The sequence below is a fragment of the Canis lupus genome, chromosome 27, assembly GCF_003254725.2.
Source record: "Canis lupus dingo isolate Sandy chromosome 27, ASM325472v2, whole genome shotgun sequence".
NCBI lineage: Eukaryota > Metazoa > Chordata > Mammalia > Carnivora > Canidae > Canis > Canis lupus.
This window is the reverse complement of record NC_064269.1, coordinates 23846709-23870952: the sequence shown is the minus strand read 5'-3', so window position 1 is coordinate 23870952 and position 24244 is coordinate 23846709. Positions and strand designations below refer to the sequence as shown.

The 24244-nt window shown below is 34.8% G+C and overlaps 1 protein-coding gene and 1 long non-coding RNA gene across 23 annotated transcripts in view; one reads left to right on the top strand and one right to left on the bottom strand.

Annotated features, from left to right (window-relative positions):
• Nucleotides 1–24244, bottom strand: part of SOX5 (SRY-box transcription factor 5) — a 1002640-nt gene that overhangs the window by 89027 nt on the left and 889369 nt on the right. For all 22 annotated transcript variants that reach the window (XM_025455370.3, XM_035707446.2, XM_035707449.2 and 19 more), the window contains one exon: nt 15241–15326. In XM_025455370.3, the coding sequence (XP_025311155.1) occupies nt 15241–15326 (86 nt within the window). The remainder of the gene's footprint in view (nt 1–15240; nt 15327–24244) is intronic.
• Nucleotides 2904–4325, top strand: LOC125753860 (uncharacterized). Its single transcript, XR_007406551.1, has 3 exons — nt 2904–3007; nt 3847–4017; nt 4120–4325. It is a non-coding gene; the product is annotated as an uncharacterized LOC125753860 (long non-coding RNA).

Below are 24244 nucleotides of genomic sequence, written 5' to 3'. Positions count from 1 at the left end.
TGACGATGGGTAGTGGTGAGGGTTGTACAACAATGTGAATGTACTTTATGCCACTGAAATATATGTTAAAAAATGCTTAAAGTGGTAAAGTTTGTGTTACATGTATCTTAAAATAAAAAGTAAATCCATGGAAGGTTAATAAAAATTAGCAGAGTTTGGGTCACAATCAAAATTAAAAATAAAATTAAGAGCAAAAATTAAATACTTAAGTCTTCACACTAACAATATCAGATGAGAAGTTAACATCAAAAGAAAGCCAAAAGAACAAAGCATAAGCAAAGAAATGCTGGAATTAAGGACAGCAGACAGAACTGAATGCCATGTTAAAATAGGGGGACTGAAAGCATGACTGCTGAACTATAAGATAGTTCAAAAAAGGCCAAAAAGATCAAGGGAATTTGAGGGGTGATGAAACTGTCTTGTACTTTGACTGTGGAGGTGGTGGTGGTTGTGGTTAAAACTCATAGAATTGTGCATCCAAAACAGAGTCAATTTTACTGGAACTTAATTTTAGAAATAAAAAAAAAAAAAAGATACCATGTGAAAATGAAAGAGATCTTATTCAACAACTTTGACTTACAGTTCTAAACCATTTAGGTCCTTCTTCCCAAGAAAGAGTCAGAAAAAGTGGGAGTTTGCTAACACTGTAGATTACAATGATTTTTTTTTTTAACATTACAAAATTCAGACCTGATCTTTCTTTATCTTTAGTATCTCCATATGGGTATAAAAAATGAAATACAAATGGTTTCAGTGTACAGGAGAGCAGCTAGCCAGGGGTTACCACCCACCGTTTGAGATAAGAGGAGTATAAAGTACTGATAGTAGACTATTAAATAAACAAGGTGAAAGCGATTCTTTCCATCTCAGCTGATGCTAAGAAACCAATTGTGCTGCACTTTCTTAATATAAAAATAATGAGTAGTGCTTCCCCATCTACATGTTTCCTTTCCAAGAGAACTCACACTTCTTTCCCAATCTATGAAGCATGGTTTGAAAACATACCAATTCTAATGGGAGAATGAGTGAAAATAGGACTGTTTCAACTGTTGCTGTTCTGGTCTAAATGGAAGCCTCTACTATTGGCATAGTTAGCTTCATAAATAGAGAAGATGAATTAGGCTAGGATCTCCTAAGATCATTTAGAATGTTATGAACTCTATTTAAAACAACAAAGGCCCAGATATACATACTATCTTCTGATTGTTCTCATCCTTGCCATTTGAATATTCCTAATTTCAATTTCTGACCCATTGGCTTATATCTGGATTAATCCTTTACCTGTTTATTCAATAAGCAATACTTCCAAAAAAGAATAGTTCCTCCATTTTTTTTCACTGTTGTGGGAGAATAACAAGGAAGTGAGAAGTTCACATCTTGAAAAATGAGAGAGAAGTGAAAAGACTTGAAAAGAGGAGAAGAAGGCAGCCCGGGTGGCTCAGCGATTTAGTGCCGCCTTCAGCCCAGGGCATGATCCTGGGGACCCAGGGTCGAGTCCCATGTTGGGCTCCCTGTGGGGAGCCTGCTTCTTCCTCTGCCTGTGTCTCTGCTTTTCCCTTTCTCTGTCTCTCATGAATAAATAAATAAAATCTTAAAAAAAAAAAAAAAAGGAGAAGAGGGGAGAGGGAAGAAGTAAAGAAAGACTAATGGGGGAGGGTGGCTAAAAACAGAGAGAGGAAAAGTTAAATGAAGAGAAGAAAAAAAAAAAAAAGAAGAAGACATAAAAGTGAAAACAAAGAGAAAGATTTCTAAGATACCAGAACAGAAAGGTCAATTTTTAAAACTAGGTTTCTATTTTAAAATCTTTAGCAGTCCCCAGGGACAAAAAGGTTGGTATTGTCCAAAAACTGTGGCTGTGTAATTGAAGATGATGACATTCTGATTACTGCTAGGAAATTATTTTATGTGAAATTGTTATCTATTTATTTCTAGATAGCTCTTCTTTTCTTGTGTGTAAGTATGCTTTTAGGTTGTGTATTGGGTAATCTAGCACTGGTCTGACCTGCTCATCTTTCTTCTCATCCCATGGAGCTGTAATAGGAATAATTAAAACTTTCTTGCCTAATTGGATCTTCAGAGCTTGCTTGATTATTTTCAAGTTTCTAAATCATTTCTTTTGAATGCTTCAGATCAATAATTGCCTCATTACCATTCTCTCATGTTTTTCTTGACAGCACATGAATAAATGTGTCCATGAATCAGAGAAGTCTACTTGTAAACTGCAAAGGTTCCTTATGGGGACTTCTGGGGCTCCTGGTTCCTTTCACTTGTACTTCCTTTGCTTCATTTCCCCCTTATCCTCCGTTATACATAAGTAGGTCAGCTAGAGGAAGGATAGTAATATGCATTTTACATATAAGAAAACTTGAGTCACAAGCAGATTGAATGACTTGAGACCAGACTCCTACATCACTTCAAAGCCAGGTTGCAACTAGAACCTTTATTTGTTTAGCAATGTGAGTGGTTAGGAGGATCATGATTGATCAGCTACTTTGGCTGCCTTTATTATGTCCTGTTTATTCTTATGCCCAAACTATGCATGTTGTAAGACTCTCCCCATTGTAACAAACACTACAACTTTCCAGTGGCACATGGCTTTCCCTTCAAAGAGAAAAGCTTGTCCCTTTCCCAAATGACTGTCAATACCGTGAAAGCTCTAGTAACTCATATGGAATGAAAAGAAATAAAGAGAAATTCTATTTTTAGGAAGAATTGAAATGTAGGTTTCTTGTAATCTTACATGTAAAGATTTTTATATTAAAAATTATTTTCATAAAGACATTCTGCTGCATTAAATACTTGAATAAAGATGGATTTTCTCAATCACCATACTCTTTTGTACTATAAGACATAATCGCTCTATCTCCGAAAATTACTTGCTAACTTGAATTACAAAATGTTTTGCTAGGCTCATTTTTGACAATGGGATATACTTGAACCTAGGAGATTATGATGAGGATGACAACAGCTAATGGTGGCTGAATGCTTATGCTATGCTCAACATTTTGTAAGTAGTATCTCATTTAATCCTCACAACACCTGTCTGTCTCATCTAGGAACAATATTATCAAATTTCACATGGGAAAGAAACTAAGAATAAGAGGTATTTAGTAACTTGATCAAAGACACACACAAACAAGGTCTCATTATAGAACCAAAGCTCATAATCCATTATACTGTAAATGCCATTTGCATATTATTTATTTGTAAGATTTATTTGAATATTTAAAAATATTTAAATAAAATTTGGGGAACATGTTTTAGAGAAAGAAGAAAATAAAACGCTTAAGTAATTTTAGTCATCTAACTAATTACAGTGCCAGCATACCATTATACTACCAAATGGTTACAATGGAAAGATTGAATCTATGATGAGACACTCTATGCTTTCAAACTGTATGCGATGCTAGCTTATATCTAAGGTGACACCAAAACATCTAAACTTAAAATTGTTGTGGAAGAAAACCAGATATAAGATGAATCAAATGAAGGAGGAAAAAAATGAACACATAATGACCTTAGCTTTTTTTTTTTAATTGTTTAGTGAAATGCCTTGGCATAACTTCTGTATGTTAACCAAATGTTTTAGCTGTACTATTTCTAATAACCTTGTATTCCTTTAAAACTAAAGAACTTAATTTAGAGGGAAACTAGTCATATGAAAAATATTTAAGGCACATATTTTAAGTAGCTAGAGTTGCAAGGCACAGTATACATTTCCAAAGGAAGATGGCTATCTTAAAGCAACTACTAGAGAAGGATCGACAATATTTACTATAGTTCTGCCTCATACCTAAAAGGAAACAATTGCAATTTTCACTATCACTATTACTTTTTTCATTCTAGGCTGAAGAAGTTCCAATAATTGAAAAAGCAAGAGAATACTGTTGTAATTTTCATGTTGGAGGCATTAATTATGCTGGCGCAATGCTCATTGTAGCAAATCATTTGGGAGCATACTTTGAATCTGTTCATCCATTTCCTCCTGTCTACTTCCTATAGTCAAGAAGTGGCTGGGTAAGAAAAAGGAGTATGACATTAAGGAAAAGGTCAGGATTAAGAAATATGAAATAATTAAGGGTTTATTTCCCTAACCCCCCTTTCTTCTCATGCCTTCAGTTTGGCAGGACAATATTGAGAAACTTCCATAGGAAACAGCAAATTGGAAATCGACAAGACTGACTTAAGTTTTTTATCTGAAGGAACCAAATAGGACTCTATTTTCAAGTCTCCTGAAGACACTTGCCAACCAAACACAGCTCAAAATTGTAATGTAGTTTTTCTCCTTGGTGTCTCTCTCAGAACAGTTCTTTCATGACTACAAAATCTTGTCTGCATGATTATATAATCATCTTTGAATACTATCTTTCTTCTAAGAAGCAAATAAAATATCAACAAGACTTGTGATGTAAACAATCTCACTTTGAACCTTCTATGAACAAATAGATATGAAACAGCATGCTTCTCTGTTGTTTTGTTTTCTGAATTCCTTGATCTTTCAATAGCTTTTCACAAAAGAATTAATTCACAGAGCACAATCACTGAACTCAGCAAAATGAAAGCAATTCAGAAGGTTGCCATTGTTACTAATATGCAAATACTGCCCATTGTTTTATTCATCCTTAATCTAATAGTTTAAAAGCAAAAATAACAATTTTTCCTCCCCTTTTCTATACAAAACAACTTAAAAATAATATATATGAATATATGAGTTTATTTTTAGGAATACCATGGTAAAATAGGAAGAAGCTAGATTTAGCTTTCAGTTGATAGGATTCCAGGTGGTACCCTTCTATAATATCAGATTTAGCCAGGTCATCACTTAGAGTCCAAATTGCCTCATCAATAAAATTAAAGAGTTGGACTATAAGAATGGCTTTAAAATTTTGTTCTAGCAGCAGAATCTTTCATTCAAACAGTCTTAGCTAGTATAACTTGATTATAAAACAAATAAAAATGAATGGTACTGTTTGGGGTGCTTGGAGCCACTTGGACTCCTGGGTATAGTCTAAAATAACTCTTTTCATTGAATGGTCTCTGAGATCCTTTCCATTTCAAATATACTCAATAGGACAGGAGGTTTTGTGACTTTCTTCAAGTTCTATTCTACTTTCACACTCCATTCATTCTTTTACATTTCAAGCTCCTCTATAATCCATTAAGGATTCCTAACTGACTCATCTTTGCATTCCTTATGCTTAGCTTAAAAGCTTACAAAGAATAAATATTTGCTGAGTAAATAAAATTTCCAGGATACTCTGGGGTTTATAAAAATAATTTGCTTCCACATTCAAGTTTGAAACCATAGGGATTATTTCCTTAAAGGAAGTTATGAAAAGTTTATAAACTTTCTCAGATTTATATGAGAAATAGTTTAATATCTATTGACAACAGAGGAGTAAGACAAGAGTATATATTCTGCTAATATATCTAGGAAAAGAGTAGGCTTTGAAGGGGGATACCAGAAAATCTTTTCTATATTATTTATTTAAAATGCATATTACATTAAAGGTATCTATGTAAATAACTTATTTTAAATTTTATACGGTATTTATTTAGAATAGTTCTGGGTGGCTCACAGAGACTATTTATTTGCATTATACCCATGGAAAAACAGGACTCAACAGGAGGCATTATTTTTATTTTATAGACATAAATATTGAGATAAAGAGTGAGCAATAGCAAAATACAGAACATTATACTTCAAGTAACTTCTCATATTTGGGAGGATAAGTAAAATCATTGCTTTCCACAGATTCTTGTGATGATGGATCTTAAAATTAGACCACACAGGGGAATACAATTATTTCCTCATAAACAAGATGATATGCTTCAATTTTACTGTTTGCTTTACCTGCTGCCCTGCAAAGTAAATCCATGTAAGAAAAGTCTGCCAAGTCTTAATTTGTGAGACTGCCTTTTAGAAGTAGTTTTAATTTCAGTTAATAATACCTATTAAATAACTAACAATACCACACATTTATTATTACTTAGCACATAGTGTTTGATAGTTGGTAATGAATATTTTTATTGTTCTAAGCACTTTATGTATGCTATCTCATTTAATCCTCACAATAAGATATCATTTATGCCCATTTACATGGATAAAAATTAAGGGATGGAGAAGTTAGGTAACTTGCCCAAAGTCACAGAGCTAGTGAATAGCAGAACCATGGTTTTTGAAGGCACAGATGGCTGAAGGCGCCACTTTTAACCATTACCTTATAATGCCTCTCACTAAGCAATAGTGCCTCTTAAAATATTAATCTAAAGATAATGCCTTAATATAACAAAAAATTTTGATTTACTCTTTATGTTTTCTAGTTATCCCCTGCTGAGAAACTAGATTTTTCTGTATATAATTAATTAACTACAAAGACTTCTGCCCTATGTTTACCAGTTTTATATAATGCAATTTACATGTTCCAGTTGCATGCTTTGAGACTTAGCCATGCAATTAAATGGAAAATATTCAAGGATAATATTCAACAGTTTTCTGATACCAACAAACACCAGCATTTGTTCCTCTTGAAAGGCATCTGTCTTCATTTGAGTTCTTTAGATTCAAGATTCTTTTTTTTTTTAAAGATTTGATTTATTTCTTTGAGAAAGAGAAAGAGAGAGAGAGTGCATGGGGGTGAGGGGAAGAGGGAAAGGGAGAAGCAGACTCTCCACTGAGCAAGGAGCCCAATATGGGGCTCGATCCCAGGATGCTAGGATCATGACCTGAGCTGTAGGCAGATGCTTAACTGACTGAGCCTCCCAGGTGCCACTGGGTTCAAGATTCTTATTGATCCTATTAAAGTAATAACTTTTACTTATCAAACTCCTAAAGTTGAATTTGTCTCCATAAATGGTTCCTTGAATAAATGAATGGATACTAGTAATATAAACTAAATTGACAATTAGGTTGAAGAATAAATTTCTAATATAAATACAATCTGTGAATCTGAAAAATGTTAGTTGCTCTCTCATATATATAGCCAAGACTAGAAAATTGAGTAGTTTCTGTTTTTCTTGGTAAAATGAAAAAACTTTACACCTTTACAATTTCAACAAATTGGTATTGTTCTTAGAATCTACTGTTGGCTTCAAGACTTGCTATCCTTTTATGCCATGAAACATTTTACAGTGACTTAAATATGTTTTGATAAAGAGAACACAGAATGCTATCAAGGAATATGCATGGACTGATTTGGCACAGAAAATCTGGCATTGGCAAATAGTTACATTACTTCAAATACAATTTAAAGTTTAGCATTTATTTGATTGGCCATTACAATAAAAATGGGTTCTGTGGAAAAGCCTACATGTACTAATGTTTCTGTTAGCATGTAATGAGATACCATGAAGCTGCTGGAAACAAGGAAATACAGAAATAGCACGAAAAAGACACTGCTTGTACTGTCTCCATTGTCCAAATGTCAAAACAGCTCCCGGGAACCCTAGGGGTGGTAATAACTATGGAAGTAGTTCCTACCAGTTCTTTCTTAAAGGAGATTCTTGAACACTGCTGGGTTCTGACTCTAGCCCATATGGGCTTGGAAAAGTCAGAGAAAATGTTGGCTGCACTTTTTCAGGCCTATTTGCATATGTTCTTTAGTATGCAGAATGTCTCTGTATATAATTTAATTGTTGGTTTTTTTGCCTCTATTAATACATATGCAAATGACTCACACTTGCAGCTGTGCTGTATTAATCATATGTGTGCTTCTGTCTGTCTGCCCTGCAGGCTCAGGGTCGAAAGGAGAGGAAAAGAGGGAATTCACTCTTTTAACCTGCAAGAAAACTCACTCATGCAGACAGAAGTCCGACAACAAACAGCACACCAGGGTTGCGACTGAAATGAGGAGCAGTTTGAGCATTTTTCACCGTGTATGAATACGGTGATGACCTAAAAGTTACACAGAACCATACAGTATGTAGGTAGGTAGAGATGAAGACCATCCTTGCAAGTAATTCTTTCAATAAGGAGGTAAAAATCCTCACATCCAGACCTCTCCATATGATTATTTTTCCCTTATTGATTTTCTGGGCGTTTCTTGTGGTTAGACACATAAAGCCATGCTCAGTCACTTACAGTGGTCTGGGAAATATGAAACATTTATCTGTGTCCTGTCATAATTATTGACCTCCTTGGGAGACTGGCAGGAGGTTGATAAAAAGATGAACTTCAGTTTTTCATCCATGTCTGCCTTGATGTTACTCTCTATCAGATAGAAGCTTAAGCCATTTCCACTAGGACACCCATGTACCTTTGATAGCTATGAGAAAAGATTGATTTCTGTTGATATTTTGTATGATTCATTCTCTAACTTGATCACGTGTCATATCTCATTTCCTCAATCTCAGAGAGTGCATGTCACTGATGAAACTGGTTACTGGAACAACAGTCCCATGTGATTTCAATTATGGCAACTTGTAATTCTGAGTCTTTATTCCAAAAAATATTATTATGGATTTAAAAAGTCATCCTCCTGAATTTATTAAAAAGTTTCACTAATTCAGCAAAAATTCTTGAATGAATGCTACTTGCTCATTTTGAGTAAAATATGACCATCCAAGGATAATTTCAATGTTTTTTTCTTTGCTTATCACTATTAATCATTGGCTGGAGTAGACATTTTTGGCTTCCTATAGGTAGAACAGGTGGCAACCATCTTTTGGCCAACACAAATACAGTATTTATAAAGTGAGAAATAAATGGATAAATATTTCCTTCTAATTTCAAATCTTAGAAGCCTTGCTTAAATATAGAAATAGTATATATACTGCATTATAACTATTGCTATTAAAAACTTCATGATGCCCATTAAATAAAATGCAAATTAATGACAATGAACACGAGAAAAGAATGTTAGATGGACTGTTGCCATCATTTGGTTTTATTAATTAGAAATAGATGATTCACTTAGCTGATTTTATCCAGTCACAAATGTCCAAAAGATTCTAAGTGTAACTTCATTTGGCTTAAATAATTATACTCACTTTTTGATATTGAAATGAAGCTGTGTTAGTTTCCTATATAAATCAATCCCCTCCTCTAAAAAGAGGCAATATCAGGAGAACAAATGTCAAGAGTATCATTGGCTCTTGAAAGAAAAAAAAATGTAGCTTGAAGAAGAGGAAAGAAAATAAAAAGAGAAGGAAAAGGAGGAAAAAACATAAAAGGGTAATAAACCCAGTATATGATATTGCTGATAGGATAGTTACTATTTTGATAATGCACCAGTCTATTATTTAGGAATCACTTACCTCAGTGTTATGTTGGTAAGGTGAGCTATATGGAGTCAAAGTATCTACAGCAGCTCATATTTTTATGTATGTCTGTACATACATTAACAAACAATACAAGAAAAAAAAAACAAACAATACAAGAATAATCTAATATTATGACGTTTGGTCTTTTGTGTGTGTGCAAATTCTAATTACTTTAAAGGAATTACATAAACCGCAATACATGCTAAAACACATTCTTTATGCAGAAGCCCATGGTTAAAATGAGATAAATGGAAGAAAGCACAGGAGAGATAGTTAGGGATTTCTCATATACTAAGGATCTTCTAGGAGGGGCTGAAAATATAAAGTTCCTAGGTCTTTAAATTAACATTATTTGTTCCAGAAATTAGTCATACACTGCTATGTTATATTATTAAAAATGATTATGACTGTTAGCTCATGATAGTTTCTTTCATGGTGTACATATGTATTGAGCACCAGCTATCTGCTAGATATTAATCTGGGCACTTGAGATACATTATTGAACAACAATAAAAAAAATGACAGTTCCTGCTCTGGTGAAGCTTAGAGGATATTTGGAACAGACAGACAACAAATAAGGAAAATAATAAGTAAGTTTAGATACTATGTTTGAAGATGACAAGTGCTATAGAAAAAAAAATGAATAAGGGAAATGGAAAATGTGGTATCTCTGGGAGAGTTATTTTATGATTTAAACAGGTTAGTTAGGGTAGGCTGAGAAATGACATCAAAGCAAATTCTTGAATGAGATGAGAGAAAGAGGCCTCCAGGCAGGGAGAAGGGTGTTTCAGGTAGAGAGACAGCTAATATGAAACTCTCATGTGGGAGCACACCTTGGTAGGTGAAGGGACAGCAAAGGGCTAGTGTAGCTGGAACAGACTGGGTAAGGTAGTATAGAACAAAACTATTATAAAAATGTATTTTGGGGATCCCTGGATGGCTCAGCAATTTATTGCCTGTCTTCGGCCCAGGGCGTGGTCCTGGAGTCCTGGGATCGAGTCCCACATGGAGCCTGCTTCTCCCTCTGCCCATGTCTCTGCCTCTCTCTCTCTTTCTGTTTCTCATGAATAAATAAATAAAATCTTTAAAATATATATATATATTTTAAATACAGGTAAAGTAAGTACAGTAGTGCTAAACATGTTATTAGGCATATAGTGTTTTCCTAAGTTTATTTCACTAAACTAGAATAGGTTTTTTATTATAAAATTTCAAAGTATATAATTTTTTTTCTTCCACAAGTCAATGATGCCTTTGGTGTTTGTAATTTTGCTATTGTCTTTTTTAAGGGATGGAAATTAATTTATGTAGAAAACTAATCATTACTATTCAGCTTAATTCCAATATTATAGAGCAGAATAGCTATTTGAGCAAAATAGATACCTAAATTATAAATGTAATGTTGATTCATTCTTCACTCTTTCATTTAATAGATATTTATTGAGTTCATAAAATACTACAAGCACTTGGTTAAGTGCAAATGATGGTGAGTCATCGTCTTCATAGATTTTGCCATCTGGTAGAAGCCAGAAAGTAGAATTTAAAACATTTTCTACAAGTGCTGTGAGAGGGGAAATATAGTGTGCTCTTGTAAGAATTACATTGACCTAGACGAGGGGACAATGAAGTATTCCTTTAAAAAGTGAGGTTTTAAGCTGCAACCTCAGGGAAATAACAGTTGACTTGGCAAAGGTGATGGGTTATGGGGTTCCAAGAAGAGGAAATATCACATACAAAGATCCAGAGAATTTGAAAAAAATAGGGAGCCATTTAAGATCTTCAAGTAGGAGAAGGACATGATCAGATTTTCTAAAATCCGAAAGATCATTCTGACTAATGTAGAGTAGAGAGAGCATCAGAGAGGGCAAGATGAAAGCAGAAGACCAGTTCAGGGGCCAATATGGTAAGTTAGGCAAGCAACGAGGGTAGTCTAACCAGAAAGGTACTAGTTATGATGGAAAGAAATGGATGGATCCTTAATGTATTTGTTAGGTGGAATGAATAGACAGTGAATGAACAGGTGTAGAGGAAGATGAGATAAGGATAGCTAGCTCTCATGTTTCCAGGCTGAGCAAAAGATGGAATAGAGACATTTGCTAGGACCAGAGAATGAGCAGGTCGAGGGGCAAGTAAAAGAACTGATAAATTATATTTTGTACTCAGTCCATACTGTCTGTAAACACCTATATATTTACTCTTGATAGCCAACAAATACTTGTCTATATGGATTTGAGGCTCAGGAAAGACTGAATGGTGGAAGAAACAGATAGATATTCCATTGTAAAAGTCAATTTTTATATTATATAAATTTTTAAATAAGCTCTATGCCTAACATGGGCTTGAACTCACACCTGTGAGATCAATAGTTGCCTGCTTACTGACTGAGCCATTCTGGCACCTCATTAAGAAATAAATAAAATGGTGCCTTGGCACATGTTCATTTGTGTGCTCTATATATATAATCCAGATTAAGCTATTTTTTTCCTATAAAAGATAAAACTAAATATATCACAATGCTTAGACTACTTTAACTGCTCCTATAGTACATAAGTAAGGTGATTTTAAAGTGTAAGGTATATTTTATTACATGGCAAGGATTTCATTATTTTTATCCAGGAACATGAAATAATATTTAAATAATTAATAGTTGCTTAATTTAAAACGTCATTTTGGTTGTCTTTTAAAATAACTGTACTCAACTTCATTCTTTCTTTAAGGAAGCTTCTGATTTTTTGGTTTTATTTAACATTATATGATCCAGGTATGAACAATTACATGCAAAAGACTGTTTCAAAAGAAACACAAATGGTAGGCAAACAAAGTCAATCATGAGTAGGAATATATTTATAGTGTAATTCCTTAGATCTAGATGTTCCAAAAGAGAGGCTTGAGTTAACATGTATCTGTGTAAAGTGGGAAGAAATGGAAATGCAGTCTGAAGTAGATAGCTGTCCTTATAAATCTGGCTACTTCTTTCAGCACTGTGATGGATATAGCATATTTGTATGAGTGCCAATTAATCAGCATTATTGTTATAATTTGATTAGTTCATTACTGAGTTAGCAAAAGTCCTAAGAGGCGTAATGTCTCCAAAGTTTAAAATCTCCTGTATTTGGAGAAGCAAATATAATTGTTTAAAAGTCATGGATTTGGGACTCTGTGACCCAGTTTTCTTATTTGTCAAATGGAGATATTACTACATAAAATTAAGGTGTTGTAATAAGAATAAAATGAAAGCCTCGCCAAAGCCTTGTGAAAGCCTTGCCCAAGAACCTAGTATAAGAATCTAGGACTAAATCTTAATACCTGGAAGAGAATCTTAGTGACTTTCAGACCTGGAAGTGATGGAGTCTACTCATGGTATTAGTAAGGGGTAGCAAATGGGGATCTGATGGAATATGATTAAAAGCAGAGTTTGAAGAAAATTAAAACAGGCTCAAACATTATACCCTACACTGAAATGAAACTTCTTAGAAATAGGTACACAAGATTGGGGTGAATGTTCAATAGGATTAAGGTAAGACTGCTGAGTCGGTATTGTAGTTAGCTTGTCTCTGATGCATCTGGGCAGGTGTGTGGGGGAAGAATAGAATTTGATTGTTATCTTCAAGCAAAAGGAAGGAGAGTAGAATAGGTTTCCTTTGTAGCTCTGGGGAAAACTGACGTCAAGGTTCAGGATCTGTGAATATAGTGTCAGGAATATGAGTGGAAAAGTAAGTTGGTGTAGAAGTCTTAGCAAATGTTAGAGTCAGTCCACTTCAGAGAAAAGCCAGATAGCTGCCATGACATGCTTTTGAAATGTGTTTGCATTTGAGTACCATTTTTAAATCAGAAGCAAAAAATATGTGTGTGTTTATGTGTATATGTTTTAATAGTAGCTAATGGCTTACCACAAAAGAGTTTGGGATTATTAATTTTCCTGTTATACCACAGTGTTGGTTTACTGAGATCCTAACTAAAACTCATATATTTTAATGGGTAAAATGCCACTTACATAAAAAAGAGCTTCATTCTATATAGATCAAATTGTAGTGAAAGCTAGGGCAAATACGTTTGGTGGTCTTTTTCTTGTTTTCTGAAAATGAAAAAAAATTAAGATTTTATTTATTTATTCATGAGAGACACAGAGGCAGAGACACACAGGCAGAGGGAGAGGCAGACTCCCTGTAGGGAGCCCAATGCGGGACTTGATCCCAGGACCCTGGGATCATGACCTGAGCCAAAGGCAGATGCTCAACCATTGAGTCATTCAGGTGCCCCTGAAAAAAAAAATTTATATCTTGATATTTTAAGGGAACCTGACATATTATGAGGATGGAAACAAAAGATTTCCAAATATTTTAATACTATCTCTATAGGAAAATAAGTTTGGATTGTTGTCTAATGAAGCTACTTTCTACTAGAATCTTAAAATGAAACATAGGAGATGCTTCCAACTTGCCCGTGCTTCCTCTCACCATTAATCCAAGAGTGAAAGGAGACAAGAATGTCTAACTTGCTTTGAAAATGGACATCTGAAATCTCTAAATCTCCTATTTCCACATTCAAATATATTGCTGTATATTCTACCCCTTTCCCTTAATTTTACGACTCTTTTTAGTTTTACCTATTGGAAACACACTTCCCAATGTATTTCCAGCTCTAAGTAGCTTCTTGCAGAAAAGGTAGACTAGGAATGATTGTTATTAACCTCTGTAAAACCCAGTACATCTCAGCTCTTTGCATGTCCTCCCTCCTGGGTTTTCGGAAACCCATCGGGTCTTCTGACAATCCTCCCTGCCGTCCAGATGTACCTGTCTCTTGATGCTACAATATAAAACTCTATTTTTCCTTATAGACTAAGATCATGGGATCCCTGGGTGGCGCAGTGGTTTAGCGCCTGCCTTTGGCCCGGGGCGTGATCCTGGAGACCCAGGATCGAATCCCATGTCGGGCTCCCGGTGCATGGAGCCTGTTTCTCCCTCTGCCTATGTCTCTGCCTCTCTCTCTCTCTCTGTGTGTGACTATCATAAATAAATAAAAATTAAAAAAAAAAAAAGACTAAGATCATCTATCATGACAACGCACTTTCATGAATACAATTTAAGTTTATTAAGCACAACTGCTTTATATCTGGGTTCACAGGCATACTGTGTCTTTCAGGCAAAGGAAAATATAAAACTCACAGAAGAGATTAATTCTATTATTAGATTATCTGTTATTCCTGTTAATTGCATAACTATGAAGTCTATAACGACAGAAACTAGGGAAGATTTTACAGGATGCTGATTCAGAGATTTCAATAGTTAATGAAAGATACCTTTAATATAATATTCTTGATGTTCTTGCCAACTCCAGAGACAAAATTTCTAAAATCACTTGGACATTGGTAAAGTTATAGTAAAGTTATCACTGACATTCTTGGATATATGGGAATATGTACTCCTCAAGGCTAAAAAGGTCTCATAATTGATAAACGTCTGGATAAAGTTGCTTGTTTATTTGGGTGTTTACTTATTTGGTTTACTTATCTGTGATGCTCAATGGAGTTGGCATTAGCAGGAGAATAAAAAGACCTACAGAGTCAATAATATTGGGTATCCTGAATATTTTTAAATGTAGTTTTTGTTAAGTTGCCTTGATTCATAACAATCTGTTTGGATATCGTTGACAGTTTTTGTTCTTCTTATCTCCATGAAGACCATCCTATGATGAAATTATGTTACACAGTAATCAAAGCAAAACCAGACCCATTTTTGTTAAATCATACTAGGGAATAAAAAATTACAGTTAGCTGCTTTTAGCACAGAAAACAGGGCTACAAATTAAAAGAATCAACATCTCAACTTTTGGTTGAGGATCAGTGCAAGTAAATTCAAAAACAAAAAAAAAAAGTGTGAAACAAAAATCACTAGTCAGTTTTATTCTGCTTTAACACATTAATAGCTGTTTTCGATATTTACTTAACCTTGGTCTCTCCTGCATTGTTTCCCGACTTACCTGCAGTTGGAGCGGGCCTAAGCCTGGTGTTGCTGCGGCAGCAGCTGCCATGGTAGTTGGGATCAGCTGAACAGGGTAAGGGTCACCTAAGTAAGAGAATAATAGAGGTGTCAGCACCTTTTATCTACTCTCCACCTGCAAATTAAACTTGTGCATTCACTCTTTCCAAAAGCCTTCTTTTGTGTGCCTTGCTGGGGCCTAATGAAAAGCTCTATTGTGCAGCCTTTTACTAACACTCTTTTCACAATTCTGGCTGAGAGAGGAATGTGAATAAAAGGCACAAGCAATTAAGGCGGAAACCTCATCCTTTTTTCATGATGTATTTAGGAAAATGGGAGGAAAAAGTGTGCATTGATCAGAGGGCTGCACTTTGTAACACACACACACACACACACACACACACACACCTAACAGTCTTGATACAAGCACACCAACTCTCAGCACATTTAAAATGTTATTATAAAAGAAACTTAACTAAACTTAATTCCGTTTTAACAAACAAAAGATTTAAGTGAAATAGCTTATCTTTTGAATGCAATGTTATTGTTTTAATTCAGATATCCTCTTAAATAATGTTTTGTGGACAAATTCATAGCAAAGAAGACATTTTATGCATTTTTGTTATGCAAAATACTGGAATCTTTGTTATCCTAGAGATAAATCTTTATAATAAAAACATATTATAAAGAAAACAGAAAATCAATAGTTTCTCTTTGAAGGGTTTCTGTTTGTGGTGGTATCTGAAAAAACAAAATCTTAGTAATTCAAAATTAAAATTTTGTGTTTTTTTTTTAAGATTTTATTTATTTATTCATGAGAGACACAGAGAGAGAAAGAGGCAGAGACACAGGCAGAGAGAGAAGCAGGCTCCATGCAGGGAGCCCGACGTGGGACTCGATCCCAGGTCTCCAAGATCACACCCTGGGCTGAAGGCAGCGCTAAACCGCTGAGCCACCTGGGCTGCACCAAATTAAAGTTTTAATACATGTGATCTATAAAGATATATAGATACACACAAATATATATACACATATATACACATATAGAAGATTATAGGGTATGCTTTTGATGGAAATATTTTCCACTTATAAAGCAGTACATACATTTTTTGTATAGAGCACAGTGATATGCTAACTGATAGGTACATTACTAGTATTTGAAATATGACCATAGTAAAAAATAAAAGATAACAATTATAAGAACAATTTTCTAAAATATAAAACATATTGTTTTAGTAATCTAATTTGTGAAAAAACTTTTTCAGTGTTGAACATATGGAAAATATAACTGAAAATAATCAGTTAATACATTCCTTCAAAAATATTGAGTATTTGCTATGTATCAAACATTCCTCTCAACACTAGAAATGGAGTTTTAAAGAAGACTAATATGCAGTTGTATTTACTGGATATTTAATGAAGCTTAAGCTTTGGGGTTCTGGGAAAGGCCCCTAGCAGTCTGTTCAAAGGATCTTATGGTTTTATATTTGTTGCTTTTTTACTTTGTCGTGATTTCTTTTTATAAATGAAAAATCCAGTTTTCAATTGAGTGTGTGTTTTTGAAGATTTATATGTAATCAAAATAATAATTATAAATAGATAATTACATATATTCTTAAGGAGGGCATCCAAATTATGTTTTTCAGGCTTTAAAATACCTGAATCTACCTCTGCTGATCTGGCCTTACCAGAACTTACAGCTTAATGGGAGAAAAAATAATTCAACAATTAGTAGAAAATACAATGACTGTTAAGATAAGGAAGTATATAGCATGAGGCACCTCATGGTGGGTGCCCCAAACCCAGTATAAGAGGCCAAAGGTAGCCTCCAAGAAGTTATTTTTAAGCTGAAGTCTGAATGAAGTGAAAGGTAGCCAACGAAAGAGGAAAAGGAAGAGGTTTCCAGGAAGGAAAACAATTTTCATGAAGAAAATGTCAAAAGAGAGTGTTCTATCATAGCCCAGTTCCCATGTTGCTGAAGTTCAGGGCAGAGGTAAGGAAGCAGAGATAAATGGGACTGGAGAGGGAATCAGGGGCCAGATTATGTACAGATTTATAAATAGTATTAAAGAATATTTATTCTATAGGATAAAGGAAACCATGAACATGGAAAAAGGATGGGTTGAGTAAAATCATTTGGCCTAGAGGTTGGAATCTGTGATCAATAATAACAAGATGCACAACTCCGTACAGCACATAATAAGATCTTGCACTAGGGTGGTGATGTTGGTATGGAGAATGATGGGGAAAGTTAAGGGATTAAAAAGAAGTAGAACTAACAAAACTTAATGATTGTTTACATATGAGAGTAAGAGAGGACTCAAGGATCACTCTCACATTTTTTACTGAACAGCTGCTGATTGGAGTGGTACTATTTTTTGGGTTTGCAAACATAAATGAGAAGTAGGATTACCAGATTGGACCTGGTATGGAAGGGGGAGGTAGAGCGGGGGCGGGGGGGGGGGTAAGTAAATAAATCTGTTTTGGACATTTTAAGTTTGAAATTATTATTGGGGATCCCTGGGTGGTGCAGCGGTTTGGCGCCTGCCTTTGGCCCTGGGCGCGATCCTGTCTCCAGGATCGAATCCCACGTCGGGCTCCCAGTGCATGGAGCCTGCTTCTCCCTCTGCCTATGTCTCTGCATCTCTCTCTCTCTGTGTGACTATCATAAATAAATAAAAATTAAAATATATATATATGAAATTATTATTGAATATCTGAGTAGAGATGTTCATTGAGGCACTTGGTAAACATGTCAGGATTTTAGGGGAGAAATTTACATCAGAGACACAAATTTTGGAGTGGTCAGCATATATCTGGAATTTAAAGCTATAAACTCTCATGATACCATTTAGGAGTTAACTATAGATAAAATATAGGTCCAAAGGTTGGACTGTTGAATATGCTAATATTTATAGTCAGGGAGATAGGCAACTAGCAGAAAAGATGGGGAGAAATATAAATTTCATGTTATAGAAGCCAAGTAAAGAAAAATTTTCAGAAAGAATGATTTTTTTTTTTTTTTCAAATGCTGGGTTTAGTAATATGGAAGTCATTGGTGACTTCAACAAAGGACATTTTAGTGGAGGAGGATGAGAAAGCCTAATTGGAGTGTGTGTGATCAACAGAGGATGATTGGGCACCTGGATGGCTCAGTTGGTTAAGCATCTGTCTTCGACTCATGTGGTGATCCCAGAGTCCTTGGACTGAGCCCTTCATGGAGCCCCAATCAGGCTCCTTGCTCAGCGAGCAGTCTGCTTCTCCCTCTGCTCCTCCCCATTGCTCGTGCTCTCTCTCTCTCTCTCTCTCTCTCTCTCCTCTCAAGTAAGTAAATAAAATCTTAAAAAAAGAAAACTGAGGATGATTAAAAGTAAAATTGGAAGCAGAAAGTGTAGATCCTTGCTTTTCAAAGTGAAGTTCTTGGAGAAAAGCATTGCTATCACCCTGGAGTTCCTTAGAAATGTAGGATTTTTGACCCTACCCCAAAGCTACTTAGGCAGAAAGTCTCTAAGCTGGAACCCCCAATGACTCCTACTTCTCAACTTGTATTAATGACCTTGTATAATTCCCTACCCTTGAATAGAAGCCAAAGTGATGAGATAATACTTTTGAGATTAGTTACATGAAGACTCTGGCTTGTCTTGTTTATCTTCTCCTCATCCCTACACTCATGTCTTGAACCAAACAGCTATATTAAGAGTTGCCCTATGGAGAGGCTCATATAGCAAAGGAATGATGTCTTCAGCCAACAGCAAGTAAAGAGGTGAGGCCTGCCAATAACCAAAGGAGAAAGTTTAGAAGCAGATTCTTCTCCAAGTTGAGCCTAGAGATGACTACAGTCCAGACCAACACTCTGATCACAACTATGTGAAAGATCCTGAGCCACAGGTATCCAACACAATTGTGTTCAAATAAATGTTGGTTGTTTTAAGCTACATTTTGGGAGAATTTGTTAAAGCAGTAAGTATATACCTTCTGAATTAGAATTTAAATTTAACAAGAGTCCTAGATCATTTGTACTCATTTAAGAAGTGCTGAAACGGACAATTCCACTGAGGTGTTTTGCAGTAGTTATTGAAGGATGTGCAATCAAGAAAAATCATACTTAAAATGTATTTACTTGTAAAAATTATAGAATGCTTGTATGCCAGTAAGAAATATCTAGTAAGTAGAGAAAAACCTGATATAGGAGAGAGAGTGGACAACTGACTGATGTTACATGGATAAGGTTTATCATTTATTATTTTTAATATTTAATCTAGAAAACACTAACTGAATGTATGAAGTAAAGGGAAGTTTAGATACTTAAAAGCTGAATATATATTATGCAAACTAGCCAAAATAACAAATATTAATGTGTGACTATTAGAATAGGCAACTTAAATGCTAAAACTAGGCAATTTATTTAGATTGCTCATTTAATCAATAAAATCTTATAATTAAATATAGCAAAAGTATAAAGGCTACATGGATAAGGTTTATCATTTATTATTTTTAATATTTAATCTAGAAAACACTAACTGAATGTATGAAGTAAAGGGAAGTTTAGATGCTTAAAAGCTGAATATATATTATGCAAACTAGCCAAAATAACAAATATTAATGTGTGACTATTAGAATAGGCAACTTAAATGCTAAAACTAGGCAATTTATTTAGATTGCTCATTTAATCAATAAAATCTTATAATTAAATATAGCAAAAGTATAAAGGCTATGGTGTGCTTCACAGTGATAATTCATTTTATATAGTTTAGTTTCCCTGTTGTAAATTAATCAATTAATCAGCACTTATCACATCTACCATGTGACCAGAACTCTGCTGGGTTCTTTGGGAGACAAAACCAAACTGAACCAAACCAAAACAAACTGTCATCTTTATCTACTACACATCTGTCTTTTCTAATTAAGTGCTTATTTGAGGAGTACTGACCATCCATGAGTTCTATAGAATCTAAGGGAGAACTAATTCCAGGCTTCAATCTTTAGAGAATAAAGGGGAAAGTGAGAATGAACTTGGACTTGAAGATTTGCAGATAGGAGGGGGATACAGGTTTTAGGCAGGGTGAAATGCACCAAAACATGTGTATACATGTTGAGGGAACAGAGAGAAAACAGTTTACCTGATAGGTGAGGGAAAGGAGGCTGAAGTCAAGGAGCTGGGAAATTTTTCATACCCCAGATTGGAGGATATTTGGAGACAACAAGAAATGGATACAAAATGAAGTTTTAGCAAGTGTCATTAAAGAAATTAGGTAATAGGGGGGTTTATTTTATTTATTTATTTTTAAAGATTCATTCATTTATTTATTTATTTATGCAGAGAGAGAGAGAGAGAGAGGCAGAGATAGAGACACAGAGAGAGAAGCAGGCTCCATGCAGGAAGCCCAACGTGGGACTCAATCCCAGGTCTCCAGGATCACAACCCGGGCTGCAGGCAGCACTAAACTGCTGCGCCACCAGGGCTGCCCATAGGGGGGTTTAATAGTGACCCTAGATCTCTTACTTAGGTTGAGATTTTAACTAATGAACTTTAAACATATCATACTCAATTTGTTTTTAACCATTAAATACTAGTTAATTCAAAAGTACCCAAGATACCTATGCAGGTGTTTGCTATCAATCCAAAAGTGTAAGTCTTGTGTTGTTCAAGGGTCAATCGTATACATATGAATAACTATTATGTTATACATATCCCATATTATATCTGTGAATATAAATGCATGTATATATATAAAACATTTATACATATGAATGAATAACTATTACGTTATACACATCCCATATTGTAAATGTATATATGTATATAAAACATTTATACATATGAATGAATGACTATTATGTTACACACTTTCCATATTGTATGTGTGGGTGTAAATGCATGTATATATATAAAACATTTATACAAGCTAAATAATTTTATGTATGTGTTATGGACTAAGTTGTGCTCCCTCTCTCCAAATTTATATGTTGAAGTCCTAACCCCCAGTATCTCAGAATGCTACTGCTTTGGAAGATAAGCCTTTAAGAGGTAATTAAGGCAAAGTGAGGTCATATGGGTGTCCCCTAATTCAATATGACTACTCTCCTTATAAGAAGAGATTAGAACACAGACAACACAGAGGACAACCATGTGAGGAAAAAGGAGGAAAAGATGGCCCTCTACAAGTGAAGGGAAGAAACCTCAGAATAAAGGTTGAATCAGAATCAATCACCTTGATCAGAATCAAGGTGTCTACCCTGTTGACACCTTGATCTTGGACTTCTAACCTCTAGAATTTGTGATGTTTAAGCCACTCAGTTTGCGGTATCTTGTTACGGCAGCCCTAGTAAATTAATATGTTTGTTATACATGGCCATGTATCAGTGTATTTGATATTTAAGTAAATTGGAGAAAACAAAATACTGGCAGCAGGATAAGGAAACTGCAATAGCTATGACATACCTTTAGTCATATTTGGCTTCCAAGATATAATTATATAATCATAAACAGGATATCAACTAATTTTCGACAGTTTATGTCTAAAGCACCGTTCAACATATGAACATACATAATTTGAAGCATATCTATGTTATCACCAATTTTTCAGGCTCAGAATACTAAGGACTAGTCTGATTGAAATTTGTCCCAAGTTACTAAGTAAATACAAATAGAATAACTGTGCAAATGGCCAATACAGCAATTTAATTTTTAATTAAATTCAAAATACACTACATGCATGTGCTGGTATCTGAAGTGAACACAGAACCTATAAGACCTTATGTATCTATTTATTTTTTTAAAGATTTCATTTATTTATTTTACAGAGAGAGAGAGCAAGAGAACACAAGCAGGAGGAGTGGGAGAGGGAAGAGCAGGCTCCACTGAGCAGGGAGCCTGATGCCCCATGCAAGGCTCCTCAGGGAGCCCCCAGAATCTATAAGACATTAAAAAACAAGGTCAAGGGTAGTTCTTAATGGCAAAAGAGAAATTCAGATCTGTTGGGGAAAAAAAAGATCTTTTATTAAAGTAAGTACTGTCATCTATTTGTATCATCTCTTATTTAACTGTACTAAAAAAATATTACAACAGTTATTTTGTAAATATCTCATCAAGTACTTAGTAAAAATTAGATAATGGAAAATTCTGACTTTTAAAGTTCAATTTGTGTAAGTTATTCAAATTGACTTTCAACTAGTTAAAAGTAATATCTTTTACTCTTTCCTAGGTTTTAACCATTTGAACAGTTTTTCCCTAAGCCTTTCCAAAATTAATTTGCTTCTTATTTCAAAGCCAAGTATGGAAAATTCTAGCTCAAAACAAATTTTTCAAAAAGTTGAAAAATACACTGAGGAATATTAGTCAATTGTTTTTAGAGTATAACCTAGCTTATAGTGTCTATTGATATAAATGATATAGCTAGTACAGAATAACCCAATGACCCCTCAGAGAGAATGTTAATTGCATTAGTGTTAAAGTAATGAATATTTAGATAATAATTATCTCCATTGACACTAAGAAGGATTTATTTCTATGATATATGACAGAGTAAAAAAAAAAAACAGTATTTCCCAACAAGGTTGTTTAGGCTAAGGAAGATTGTCAAAGCAAGTATATTCTTACCCAGGGTCAAGGACATATACACTTTCATCCACTGAACTAATATAAATGTTCTGGAGAGTTTTATGGCATTATCTTCACTGAAATAAGAAGACTCATTCCTCTATTAGCCTTCTGTGGTTTTTTGTTTGCTTGTTTGGTTTGGTTTTGCTACCTTTACAAATACATATTGTCTTCTCTAGGTGCTGGGAAATACAAAAATTAAAATGCATACACATAGACACATACAATTGCAGCCCTGGACAAATTCCTGATCAAGTGAGAGGGATAAACGTATAAGCCAAAGCAATGATACAATGAGCAAACCAGAATGTATAAGGTATTCTGGAAACCTCAAGAAAAGAAGAACTAAACTTGGAAACAGTGTCAAAAATGTTATTTGTTACAATGTCCTTTAAAAGAAATGGCTAGTTTCACTACCATATTACCTTCCAGGACTATTTTACCACCTACTTTCCATGTCTTCCATGTCCATGTCCATGTCCGTTTGCTAAAGAGTCCCACAATAAGCATCCACAATTTAGTACTAGTTTGCTCTAATTAATCATCTCCTCAGATCATTACTTAAAAACACCCTGCTCTTACTGTTCTAACTTCCAGGTGGAGGGAGCTCTGTAGGAATCTAAGAAAAAATGAAGTTAAAAAGGACTATAGATAGAACTTCTGGAGAAAGGTGCTTTCTTTCATCTCATGGGCCAAAAGATGAATTGGTGTGTTCTTTCTGCTTGGAAGAAGGTCCTTGCCATTGAGAAGTTGGTGCTAACCATAACCACTGACTCCTACTTCCGGGAATGTTTTAATACTCTCCATGTGTCTGATGCAAGAAGGGAAGGGTAAGCTCTGCAGCTAAAAAAGTAGGTAGAACGCATATATTACAGAGTCTTGAGTTTTACTTTTGAAAGCAATGTTAAGTCACTGAAAGGTTTTGAGCAGGAAAGTGACATAGTCTGATTTGTGTTTTAGGTAGATCAGTTTTGTGGCAAAGGATAGAATCGATTGAAAGAGGGACAGACTGGCAAACAGACTTGTTAAATACCATTGTAGCAAATCAAATGAGAAATGATAGTCCTAAATTAATCATACGGGAAGGAGAGGAGGGAATAGATTAGGAGACATACATGATGGCTAATTTGGTAGGAGAAAAGAGATCCAGGAGGAAAAAAAAAGTTATAGTTCGGGCTTTTATTTTAGTCCACGGTTTAAAAAAATGAACTTTTTACTCAAATAATTACTCAATTGTCCCATCATCATTTTTTTAAAAGATTTATTTATTTATTCATGAGAGACACAGAGAGAGAGATAGGCAGAGACACAGGCAGAGGGAGAAGCAGGATCCCTGAGAGGAGCCCAATGTGGGACTCGATCCTGGATCCCAGGATTATGCCCTGAGTCGAAGACAGATGCTCAA